The sequence below is a fragment of the Epargyreus clarus genome, unplaced genomic scaffold (genome assembly GCF_041222505.1).
Source record: "Epargyreus clarus isolate Ecla_fem2 unplaced genomic scaffold, WU_Ecla_fem_2.2 ptg000027l, whole genome shotgun sequence".
Lineage (NCBI taxonomy): Eukaryota > Metazoa > Arthropoda > Insecta > Lepidoptera > Hesperiidae > Epargyreus > Epargyreus clarus.
The window spans coordinates 1,849,690-1,863,282 of NW_027332234.1; the positions used below are offsets into that span (position 1 = coordinate 1,849,690).

Below are 13,593 nucleotides of genomic sequence, written 5' to 3' on the forward strand. Positions count from 1 at the left end.
AAAATAAAGTATAAATTTATGATAATGAGATTTTAAATAGACACGAGTTCAAGGAAAGTCACCATAATTTATTTAAATTGCGTCTTGAATCCATTGATAAATTGAAAAATGCACAATAACATAAATTGGGTTTGATATTTTTAAACAATCATTACAGTGCCTTTTAAATGGTTTTCACAGCATTAACCGTCCGTATATAGATACCTACGCACCTTAACTTTAGGAGGATAAATTACGTCTGTTAAACACTTATTAATGTGTAAACAACTCTATCAAAATATAAAACTACGCTGTTCATATTGCATAATTGTGGCTTACTTGTTTTTGCCTCTTTGTGTAGATCACTACCTATATTGCGCAATGTTAATTGCGTGAAACAGGTTTGGCTTAATCGTTTTTGTTACTTAATTAAGGTATTTTGCTGCTTAATTTTTAATGCCATTCTCTTTTATTTTAAACCTCTACATATGTTTTTAAAATCCCTAGCGTAGGGAATATTGAAAATAAAAACAAAACTGTAATATGTCAATATAAAAATATATTCACCAGAAGCATTAATACTTACACCTTAAATCTAAAACAAAAAATCACTGCTTCACTTTACAAGCCATTATAGCACCACTAAACTTTTCCTCTAAGTATTTAGCGACGGACAGGCAAAGATCGTCGTTGTGTGGAGCCGCGAGCACTTGGATCCCGATGGGGAGGCCTTGGCCGTTTGTGCCGAGAGGTACCTGAAAAAATATAAAACGACTTACTTGGAATATAAGATAACATTTACATAAAAATACATAAATATTACAACACATAAAATATACCTAGAAGTTGCAAAATATCATACAATGGAACTTTGTAAATTGCCCATTTCCCGCCTAGATTTATGTAAAAATCCCATGTAGGTTTGAAGACCTACCTCAGACCTGAGATTACCTGCTACCCCTTAGAACTAAGTTGGAATACTTTGAATAGGTTTCTCCCTTATCAAACCCTCCAAACACGAACGCAGCACTTAACTCTGCGGTTGTAAGACAATAATATACTTAATGCTATGGCTAACAGTATCGATTTATTCACTTGCACGCAGAATGAGTTCACAGAAGCAAATTATAAATTATAGTATCAATGTATAAACTATAGTGTTTAATAGAACTAATTAGGTATATATGTTATATGTTAAATGTAAGTTTCTACGAAATACGAGACGTGGAAACACACAAAGAAATAAAAATACATACTGAAAATAAAAATCTATTATTAATAATTTGGTAATTATGCAGTTTGGCTACTTTTCCGAAAATCAATGCAATATATTTTTTTTTAGCATGGGTAGCTTCAATTAGTCTCCATTGATGATATTCCGTCGGGGGAGGCTAACATTGCATAATTACCTTTTTTTTCACCCTTTTTAGTGATGACATACTAAAGTCTATATTCATATAATATAAAATTGTATAAACGTGATCATGAATAAAGGTAAGGTCTGGATTGAACCCACCCGCTCGCAGGGCGCTCCCGCGCCCTGCTCGCTTAGTATTATATTGTCTTATATGTTCCAACCTAACCTAACCAATTCAATAGAAAATGTTAGCCTCCTCCGACGGAATATCATCAATAGTGACTAATTGAAGCCACTCATGCTAAAAAAAAAATTATTGCATTGATTTTCGGAAAAGTAACCAAACTGCATAATTACCAATAATTTCGACGTCTACATAATAATATGAGACCGATATGGTGATAATTTAGTCACGAGTGAGGTAAATATGGAAGATGCTAAATATTGAACGACTTGGCATTAACCTACATCGATGATAGATTAAATATTCAATGACTTTACACCTGACGAATGACAAAATATCCACCTATTGAGTAAGTAGTTGATAGAACACGATTAAACAACGCAAACCGGTTTAAAAGTAAGCAATCGAAAGGTGGAAATAGGTAATTAATTAAAATTCCACGTGATTAAAACTGACTAATATCTATCTGACTGCTTACGTCACATTGTTGGTTTCAGGTCTTTTGCAGCAAGCGGAGAAGGCCGAAGGCCTCTATCACGCCGCTACAATGCTTGTCGAGAGGGAAGGCTAATGTTCAACCCGTACCAAGTATTAAAAAACTACCTATAAGGCACTCGACAAACTTTTGAGGTTTGTTACTCCAATCCCCCAATGATAACAACCAACGGCTTATCCAACTACTGACCGCTGTCGCTGTTGCTTAACTTTGAATATTGGTTAAGATGTACATAAGCCATGGACAGCTCGTTGTAAAGACGTAGTGGGACTCGTACCTGTGTAGCGGGGCACTTGAGCACGTTGACAACATTGAAGTACGCGATGTTGTAGGGCCGCAGCAGGCAGGAGTAGTGGAAGGGCGCGGCGTGCGGCGCGCTCGGCAGCAGCAGCACGCCGTTGTCGCCCAGTTTGCTCTGGGAAGTTATGTTGTGAATACTAATCAATCATGAATACTAGAAGAATCTAAATGCGTTTGACAATACAATATTTATTGAAAAACTCAACTGAAAAAATTGTTCATTTTATTCGAAAAATAATTTGGGGCCAGGGGGCCTCCACTCCTTTGATGCCCCCAGGCCTTTAGACCTCTAAATCCGGCCCTGCTCTTTGATGTCATGATATGATTTTCTGACCGTCCTTGATACGTATTAATTTTACCGAAGGATTCGGACGGAGTAGTTTAAAATAAGACTCTAGTGGTTTTTCGATACTCAACCTTTGCAATCACCAAAACATTTTATTTTTATAAGATAGCAGACCGGTGGCATAGAGCACGAAATCCATCTGATGGTTGGTGGTACCTAACTGCCGCCTATGGACAGCTGTAACCAACTCCATGTAAAGCAGGGGTTCTATCTGAAGCCGATCACAGACGGCACCACTTCTGAAACTTAAGACTGTCCTCATATGTAATCTAAGTCAGCTGGCATCCACCAAAATGCAGAATTCCTTCACGCTAGAATTAGATTTGGCAATCATACTTCGAACCATACTGGTTCTACCAATTTCCAAAATCATTAGATTTTATAGTTACAACGACCTTTCAAGATCAGAGATCATTGGACAACAAGACCATTTATCATAAGATACCTGCTCAAATATAGATATAATAATTAGAAATTTATGAGTTATCGTATACGGCTTTGAAACTGAAATATAATACATAATTGTTACTTACAAAAAGATCTTTTTTAAAATTCTTTGACATTTCTTCAGCCCACTCAGGCGCAGCTTTTGGCATTACTTTTTCTTCCAAAGAGCGCATGATCGTGAAAAAGCAGTAATTGCTAGCACCAACAACCTAAGAAACACCAATGGTATAAGTAAGTTTAAAAAACCTTTGATATTTATCGATTTCTTGAATTTATTAAATTCAGTAAGAGAAATTGTTTCTGTTTTGGCATTGTTAGTAATATGCAACTCTGCCTAATTAAGTATACATATACGTAAATATAAAAATTAGTAGATTTTTGCTGATCTATTTTGTCGCTTCCGTTATAACCCGTTTACTTCCTTGTCTTCCTTGTTTTTGGAATATATCATGTTTGATGAATTCTTTTTATTTTTAAATATATCTTCCGCGTTGAAAGAAACTGTACTACAGCGTCTATTTTTGGTAAGTAACGGAAATGTCGCGCGCTGTTACGGAAGTTGTAGCGAGTAGATCGAAATTCGAAATACAAAACTTAAAATTGTACTTTTTTATTACGAGAACGAATTTGTATATATGCTTATTTTATAAGTGCACTATTCTTGACGAGTAAAAAGGCAACAACTTATATAAATTGCGACATTAACCACGCCATCTTGACGACTCGAGAAGACACCGCCACGTATGGTCACGTACAAGTAAACAGGCATGTTTTATTTTTCCATCACAACAATCTATAGAGGCGTAGGTGTAGCTAGAGGAGGAGAGACTGGCGCTCCGGAATATTTATTGGGGGTAGCAAAATTTCTCAAAAGATCTTGTTTCGCACTTATTTCTTACAAGGCCGAAACAACTGCAGTCTGAGGCAATTAAAATCCATAACACTTGAATGTACTTTTTCGTACTAAGTAGTATAACGAACCTACTCTAAGGTACGTAATTCCGTACACATTTACCTTCTTAGCCAGTTCCACGTAAGGGTTGAACTCCCCCTGTCCGTCAGTAAGCAGTAGCGCGTAGTTCTCCGGCTCCTTGCTCATCCAGTAGTTCCACAGCTTATACATGTTGTCGAAGCCCTCGTGGTGGTAGGGCTTCGGAGTGTTCTCTGTGCTCACCTCTTGTCTGATCGTTGAGACCACTCTGTGGGAGACCGATATGCATAATCACTGGCCGAATAAGGGGTCCCTGGTCCTCTCCAAATGCCTATAAGTTCTCGCGTAGACATTTGTAAAGACATAAGTCAACGGGCATTCCAAGATATTTGACGATATATTACTATACTTTGCCTCTACTTTAAGTCTACCCGGCGATAGAGCGATTTATTGAGATATTAGTTATTCGAATGTAGTGAATCAAGTAAAGGAATTTACCTGCTTAATGCATTTGTCATTTCTGCCCTCAATGGGCTTACGAGGCAATCGTTGCTATTGTCCAGGTAATAAAAGTTAATGTCCTGAAATCAAACCTAATATTAATAAATAATTACTTAAATAGATTTACGAAATCAGCACTATAAAACAGTTAAGTAGAGTCCGCGCCAAACTGCTAGTCCGCTCCGAAAATAGAAACGAGTTGCGTCGCAACTTGAGCAAATTGTAGGTATTAGTGAGACGAAGACAGCGCTATACCTATTATTGAACGGTGAAAATTTTAAAACTGTTACCTTCATATCAGTTTTCCTGTCCAATTTCAAGAGCTTGGCTTTGTCACCAGCGATAATATTAGTCAACGCGGGCAGGTCCTCCACGTGTTTGGATATGAAGCCGAGACAAAACATGGAGTCGACATATTCTTTCCGAAAGAGCACACCTTTAAATAAAGAGATAAACAGACTAATTTATAAAAGGCGTTCCAATTTAGGCCTCAGGGATAGCAGCTCATCGGTGTATTCATCAACTTTCTAAGTTCATGAATACACCGTACAAAATATGCTACGACGTATATAGGTATACGAGTAGTCTTTGATAATCAGTCAGCCATTTCTATCAAGGATAGTAGGTAAACTGAACAGGGAGTAGGTTATCTGCCTTGATTAGAAATTGGCCTTACTTTTAACTTAACTTCGAGAGGTGCAGTAGTTCCAGGGTGTTTATTGAAAGAGCTACCCAGGATCTGGGGGCACAGTAGTGCGCCCGCCAAGTCGAGCACAAAAGCGGCACGGCCGTACCTTTTCCCGAAGCAGTTCAGGCCATTTTCGACGCACCTCTAACATCGTATTCTCAATATAATTATTACTGCAATATTTATTTTATAATTATACAGAGTCATTAAAAATGGAGCATACCTTTGGTACTGGTGATGTTGGCAGTGGGGTGGTGGCCGAACATGCCGCAGTAGAACGCTGGCATTCGCGTGGACCCGCCTAAATCCGAACCTGATTTTAAAAAATCTAAATATTTATTTCATTCATTAATTTAATCGAAACCTTCGTCTTCGTCTTTCTACCTTCGTCGCCGCAGATGAAAGATGGTAGATAGTTGACGTTCAAAAAGAACTCTATATGAGTAAATTTTGAAAAAAATTTTTTGAAAAGATTGTACAAACGGTGGTGTCCAACACAATACTTATATCTTAATTAAGTACCACATTTCAAAAATGCTTGTGTTCTCTTATTTCCGCACGTTAATCTATGAGAGATTGAAACTTTTAAGAATTCAAATCAAAAGCGGCGAACCATTGTTTACGTGTATGATAAAATTCATTCCTCCTGAGTTAAGTTCCAAACAAAGTGTATCTTATTTTCATATAATATTTCATTTTAGTAATTTAGTAAAGGAGGCATTATTAAGAAGTGACAGACTAGTGATTATAAATCGGTCTTTCAATTGCATTGTGTAGTATTATAAATGGATTATCATTTGCTTATGAATCATATGCTTTTCTATCTATCTTCTATCTATGAAGGAAAACATCTTTCTATCTATCTATGTATGAAGGAAAACATCTTGAGAAATGATATGTATCGTCAACCCATTATTTTTGTCACTGCTGGGCACGGGTCTTCTCTCAGAATGTGAACGCACATAACTTTTTAAAATCAGAGGTGCCTGGGAATTGAACCTCCGACTGTTATTGAGTCGCTGCGATTTAAAGACTAGTTATAGTTCTAGACTAGTTATAGTATAGGTTATAGTTCACAGTAAACTTACACAAGCTGATGGGTGTGGCGTAGCTGGCCATGAGCGCGGCCTCGGCGCCGCTGGAGCCGCCCGGCGAGCGGCCCGTGTGGTGCGGGTTGTTGCTCATGCCGTACACCGGGTTGCGGGTCTCTTGCCTGGAAACAACCATGGATCACAACTTATTATTTATACTAGTTATTAGAAACAGACGAGCTTGCTATGTATCTTGAATGTATTCACAAATTTCAAATGAGCTTATTTTGTGAAAGTTAGTTATAAATTAGTAAGTTTAGTAATATAATGTAGAAATAACAAGCTTGCTATATAATTGTATATAATACAATTCATTTTTAATACCTTTCAGAAATTAACTTATTTCCCCAAAGATCAAAATCAAATCAAAATCGTTTAATCGGAAAAGGAAAAAGCCTTAGAATACATACGTGATTAATATAAGGATATGGACACACTTGTACTTGGTGATGTAAATGTAATAAAGAATCAAGTATTTATTTAGCGATAAAGATGCATAAGTACCTATTTATATCGAGAGTACCTACTTATAAATTAGGTAGCCTAGTGGTTAAAACTTGAGGGGTCCGAGGTTCAAATCTTAGGCAATTAACACACCTGAGTTCATTAACACTCGGTGCTCAAGGTTATAATTTACTTATATTACTTCCAGAGTGCCTTTGTACGTACGATTTCATTATATGTGTTTTTTGATGTGAAACATCTATAGCCGCACGTAAAACCGATTTCTGGCGTGGCGACGCATGCCGGACGATGGTATATATATACAGTATATATGCAGTAGTGTGTACGGTGTGGCGACGCCTCGTCATGCGCAAAATTAAGTAGTCACGATTTGAAATAAATTCGTAATTTTTTGCATTTAATGAAAATAAATGTTTATTCAATAAATAGTCATCGTTATCTGGAAAAAAATCGTAATATTTTATTTTATCATTATGACATATTTAGTTCCTATCACAATATGTTATTTTCTGCATATTACTTTTACAAAATAATGTCGATGTTTCACATCTGCCAGGCGTCCCGTGACGGCTCACATTTTTTTTTTCTTCTTGTATCTATATTGTGTGTGCATAAATAATACATAAATAAATATATTTCAATCTTATAAGTTTTACACATTCAGTTAGATATGTATTTTTTATTCATAAATAATTTAAACATAATATTTATATAGAAAATAATTTTATTGACAGTCAAGGACAAATTCTATTGTTAAAAATGATGGTCTATATTTTCTCACTATTCATAAAATTGAATTACTCACTCTTCATAAGTTTGAATTAGGCAGATAATTATTTTCGAATTGAAATTAAATTAGTTATTAAAATATGTAATGACTTATTCAATGAAACGATACCACGCACATCTTAGGTAAGTATATATATATATAATATATATATATATATATATATATATATATATATATATATATATATATGGTCTGAAAAAACTTTGAATTTAATTAAGTTTCCACTCGATAATATTTTTTATATTTGTCGAAGTAGTAAACAATCACGTATGATATCTTGTCGTGATCAGATCACTGTCACTTCTGGACATCTGTAACCAACTCCATGTAAAACAGGAGTTCTATCTGAACCCAATCACAAATGCTTTGCCGTACTTATAAGGCAGCTTGCTCTTAAGCAGTGCTAAGTGCTGCTGTGTTCTGGTTTGACGGGTGTGGTAAGGGAGACATGCTTTTTCGAGGCTTTCCAGCTTAGTCGTCTTGGGTAGCATGTGTGACCGACCCGTTTTTTTTCATTTTTTTTTCTCGAGAGGGAAACTTTCAAAAGGTACCCGACGACGTGGGAACGACGCCGGGTTATGTGGGATTTTTACCGCACTAAAACCCCCCCGGTGGCCGTCCTCAACGCTTGTTGGAGAACTCCGGGATCTCCAACGGAACACAACCGGAGCCCTCCAAGCGCGATGCCCAGCGGGCTCTACCCTGGGGGAGCAGTTTTCGCTCCTCCCACACCATGTAGTGTTTACGACGGTATGCGACCACACATACCGCCGTCCTTTCCGGGGTCGCTTGCTGGACGGTTCGAGCTCCCACTCTTGCCGCCCGCAACCCCGGAAGCCCCCATTTAGTCGCCTCCTACGACAGGCAGGGGACACCGTAGCCCTATTCTAGTCCCGGAACTACAGGGACAATGTGTGACCGACCTAGTATAAAATATTTCAAATAATAAAATATAATCACCATATAAGCATCTCAGGAAGATTACTGGATGCGAGAGGAATGGCACCAGCTGCCTTCATCAACACGATGGCCTCGCTGTCCTCGGTGGCTTTCTCGTTGCGACGGCACCAGATCCCCAAGGTTAGAGGCATACCCTTGATCGCCTGCGATTCCTTCGTTGTGAAAGGGACGCCTAACGAAAGATAATTTATGTTAACTTTTAATTTTTCAAATAGAATAGATGTACTAATTAGTATGGTTAAGTTGTTTTAACAGTGATGAAAGTATGGTATGGAACCTAACATGTTTCAGAGTTTTGTTAAAAAAAGTTTTGAAATTAATGTGAAGTCACAATTCACACTTGACCTGCGTGGGAAACTATGGCCTAAACGCCTTTTTTCTAAAAGTAGACTCGTGCCCAGCAGCAAAACAGTAATGGGTAGATAGTAGATAACGAGGTATATAAGTGAAACAATATTAAGGCGATGTACTCGTACAATAAGTTGGGATGTCTCGCGGGAGAATTTAGGGGTGCATATTTTTAAATCATCTTCATCATCAACCCATTATTGTCCCACTGCTGGGCACGGGTCTCCTCTCAGGTTAAGGCCATAGTCCACCGCGCTGGCCAAGTGCGTATTGGTAGACTTCACATAACCTTGAGATTTTTATATACGAATCTCAAGTGTGCAGGTTTCTTCACGATGTCTTCCTTTGCTGTTTGAACCTTCACATTTTTAATTTAAATGAAATATATAACTAACCTAAGAACGGTTTCTTGGCCAACTCATCAGACAGTCCGGCTTCGATGGCTTTGTCGATCTCCTTAGCTTCTTCCAGAGCAGCCTCGTACCTCTCCGCCACGATCGCATTGATGGCTGGGTTTACCTGGTTACAGAGTAAGGATTAAGTTGGAGGAACTCTTTGGCGTTCGTCTACGGCGATTAGAACAACACCTGTCAGTCTGCAAAGTGATATGCTAAGTACTATGTTCTTTTCCTTGTAACCTTGTGACACTTGTCATCACTAAGACGTCTATTTTCGCCTTAGGTATAGCAGCAGTTTCGAGCTGATTGTATTCTGGTTTGAATGGTCTTGTAAGGCAGATTCGCTTTTTATAAAAGGTGTTTTATTTTAAGCCTCACAAGTGGTATCACATTTTTGATTAATTTTAGGTACTTAGTACTTGTTTTCTACATATTTGGATTTGGTTTATTTTGTTACAAATGTTTAAGAGCTACAGTGGCACATTTGGCGTCAAGTGAGCTGACTCTTATTTTTTTTCTACTAAGTAAGTACTATTAGACAAACACTAGGTGAAAGAATTTTAAAATTTGATTACGGCAAAATGGCTATGTTTAGCTAGGTATATTATTCGTTAGCGTTTTTAATACCTACTTTATCCAAATAACAAACCTTGCAACACATCTGTGATCGTGTTTTGGGGACCTATGACTAATATTCTATTTATAATCAGATATAAATAGATAATTAGATGTCGAAACATATATTGATTGTGATACAGATCCAAAACCAGTTACACTGGATTAAACAAAAATACTAAATATGCTAATCTTTCTCCTAATGTGATCGTACATTATCACTTCCGAGATACGACATTGAGAAACATTGACGCCGACTTCTATAATATTTTATTTTATTTAAAAAACTTTTCAGGCAAACTCCGGCGCATATTGATAAAAAAGTTCGCTTAGGTAATTCAACTAAACATTTAACAATGTCTACTGACGGGGACAACTTTTGATAATAACAAAAGGTGTCCCCGACAGGTAATAGGCAAATGTTATCAATGGAATCCTGCAATATTTATTGTACTTACTTCTTTTATCCTTTCAATAACAGCTCGGACCAAATCTTCGGATTTTAACTCCTTGTTTTTAATTCTTTTGGCCAGTGTAGTGGCGCTCTCGGCAAGGAACGCATGGTTTTTGCTCACGTCCGGGATTACCTGCTTCTTATCATCCCAGTACAGGGAAAAAGCGAAATCAATTATCTTGTCAAGCAAGAGTCGGATATATATCAATATAGTTTTTAGCACCGATGACATCGTGCGCTTACAAATTCTGTAACATAAAAAACATGGCATAATGAAGTAATGAATAACAATAAGGCGCGAGTCAATTGTCTTACACGTGAATATAATTAATGCGTAAATTTTCAAGGTTTACAATTTAATATTAAGTGCATAGGAGTAGTTGAGGAAATTGTGGTAGATTATTTCATGGCTAGACCGTCAAATAGTTACCAATCTACCTACTGATACTTTTTGCGCACCAGGCTTGGAACTAACGTTACTGTTACTGAGCACTGAGTTGAACATCTAAAGAATTAAATCTACTAATTTATCTTGGCTTACAATAAGAAAACTCAAAATATTTTATTCTGTTTATTTACCAATATTTTATTCTTGCTCAAAGCCATAGGTCATTTTTAGTGCTTTTCGATTAATCGGCTTATACTCATTTTCTGGTTCAAATCTTCTCTAAGGAAAATACATTTGTAACATAAACATGAATTATAAATACATGCATGATAATTATATAGAACTTATAGAAGTTGCTTTGACTTAGTTGTGCATACGTTGCGTCGTGCCGTCAGCTATTCTTAAAAATAACAATTTTGTAGTTTCATGTTAGGTACACAACTTTTATTCCATTGATAAAAATATTTGTAGCTGTTTCAATTTGTATTTTACACAATAACAAAACCAATTGGTGCAGTGTGGTGGATATGAAACTGGTTGCGAACATAGTTGCGACATGGTTGCGACCAAGATTTTATACTTATTGTGCAGCCAGTTCTGTAGTAATTATGGTAATTTCGTACTTTGGCCCCAGTTTATAAACAGCGTATTTCAAAAGATTTTACATACGATCATCACTATACTTAATTGATTATATTTCAAATATTATATAATTAAATTAACTACGACTGATTACTTACAAAAAAAACCATTTAATTGACGAATGTTGCAAGCGCTTCTGAACTGTAAGTCGCGGTGAGTTGCACCATTTTTATTGCAAAAGTAGGCAAAGTGGAATGACCACAATAGGCCACAGTGGCACAATATCTACACGAAGACCTCGTACGGTATAGTATACATAGACAAATACTTGTTTTGAGTTAATATAATTTATTTTAATGATAAATATTAGGGGTTAGGATATTATTTTGGATTACATAGTTTCACTAGTAGAACTTAGCGTTCTTCGACTGCATTCAGGTTCTTGGACTAATAATTTCTATTCTATCTTAGCTAACTCTATCTCCGAGAAGTTTTATAAATACATTAAAATAAATTAAGTTAAAGTGTCTATTAATAATATAAGAGTATCAGCTTGGCAGTTAGCTGATATTTTAGAGAAAATAATAAGTGTTCCGCGAAAAAAGCTCATGATTTTTTTCATTTCCGAACATTAACACTTATAAATAGGGTGAAGTCGCGGGACGTAGCGGATAGCTCGTAGGTACGAACCTTAGATAATTAAACCAATAAATATCTAAGGTACGAGCCTAATACATAAAAGTTAAAAGGATAACGTGGAATTAATAATAATACAATACGCCATTATTGTTTTCTTCGTCATAAAGGAATATAAGTAAGCATAAAAAGTGAGTTTAAAGTTCAAGTTCAAATTGTGGTTGCAATTTACTCGAGTTGGTATACATTGTTTTATCGTATCGTTTTTACAATTCAACTCATTAAATGTAGCTAAGATGAATTAGAATCGTAATTTTCGTGCTTTTTCTTGCGACTTGAGGACATTTAAGCGCGTTATGCCAAGCTTCAATTTGCAGCATTGGTGTAATAAGTGGCCAAATTGTTTTGGATATTTTAAGGCCGTCCTTAGGCCTCCAACCAGGTTTAACGACCATCAAAGATAACATACGGGATCGACGGGTTAACGTGTCCGAAGCACTTTATCAATGTGACATTTTTATCGAAAATATGTATTCATTTCTAAATATAACATTTGGTTTCGTTTAACATAATTATAATAATGCAATCGGCGAAACTTCCTACGTATTCGACGCGACGACTGAATATTTTTTAAACTAATCAGCATCTATGACATCATGAAATACAGATTGAGATCAGCTAAAAGTTATCTTGTATTTTTTATGTTCTTGCGGACATTTTTTGGGTGTTCTGTGAGGACATGGGTGCCACTGTGGTGCTCTAGTTTGGGCGCGTAACGTAGACAATAGGGTTCATCGTGCCTTCTGAAGTTTTTAAGTAGGCAGGAGTTATAACAATAATAATTATACAATAGTAGTTGGTCTGCTTTCTATGCAGTTTTATTTCAACTTCTTTTCGTTTTCATCGAATTTTCTCATCAAGGACCGGTATTCGATTCCAAAACTTAAGAATTATTTATAAACACGTGCAGTTACTTACAATGTTATGCTTCCGAATCCAAAATTAGTCCTAATAAATATTTACAACACTTGATTAAATAATGATACACTTTTCGTGTATATCGACCATCCGCGACGCCGTACGGTTGCACACTGAATACTGATTTGTTTGTATTGTGTTGTGATGTGTATTGTGAGGTGCGTGTGCGCGTCTGAGCGTCTTTCTGTTTTTTGCGGGGCGATATTCGATAAGCCGGTAAGCCGGCTACATTATTGGCCGGCTGCACTCTGTAGGAATGTTCGATGTGCAAATGGGCAATTATGCAATTATGACCAACACATCATTTTGTAACGCTGAAATGGTCGAATTTTGTAACAGGGTTTGTTAACTGTATGTGGTAGGTTGGTCCAATTACGATACCTATAGGCATCTCGAGGTAGATTTTCTCGTAGCATGAAGTCATTATCACTTTTCCTATACGAGGCGGGTAGCTCGTTAGCACTCATTAGTCTTATGCTAGAAATAATAAATTATAACATTATATTGATACCTAAATAAATAACCTTATATAGATATAATCCACGCTAAATTGCTAGACTGCTCTGTAGTTTTTGCGAGCAGATGTAGTCATACAATTTTCTATGGCGACACGATTCATTTCTATATTCAGAGCGGACTAGCAGTTTTACGCGGACTAT

At 36.6% G+C, this 13,593-nt stretch overlaps 1 protein-coding gene across 1 annotated transcript; it reads right to left on the minus strand.

The window, feature by feature from the left end:
- Positions 1 to 518: 518 nt before the first annotated feature.
- LOC140754024 (fatty-acid amide hydrolase 2) lies at positions 519 to 13,097 on the minus strand. The gene is made up of 12 exons (XM_073088928.1): positions 12,935 to 13,097; positions 10,355 to 10,598; positions 9,279 to 9,402; positions 8,536 to 8,707; positions 6,318 to 6,442; positions 5,453 to 5,542; positions 4,832 to 4,977; positions 4,539 to 4,621; positions 4,125 to 4,308; positions 3,196 to 3,318; positions 2,294 to 2,431; positions 519 to 734 (listed from the first exon to the last, which is right to left on the minus strand). Exons 2-12 carry the CDS (start codon positions 10,580 to 10,582, stop codon positions 588 to 590), a joined length of 1,560 nt encoding a protein of 519 aa, XP_072945029.1. The 5' UTR covers positions 10,583 to 10,598; positions 12,935 to 13,097; the 3' UTR covers positions 519 to 587.
- Positions 13,098 to 13,593: the final 496 nt, after the last annotated feature.

Coding starts and splice junctions, on each gene's coding strand:
- LOC140754024 (XM_073088928.1), bottom strand. CDS start 10,582: ATGTCATCGGTGCTAAAAACTATATTGATATATATCCGACTCTTGCTT. Junction 6,443..8,535: donor CTTCCTGAGATGCTTATATG/GTGATTATATTT, acceptor GGTTGTTTCCAG/GCAAGAGACCCGCAACCCGG. Junction 4,622..4,831: donor ACAGGAAAACTGATATGAAG/GTAACAGTTTTA, acceptor GTTTGATTTCAG/GACATTAACTTTTATTACCT.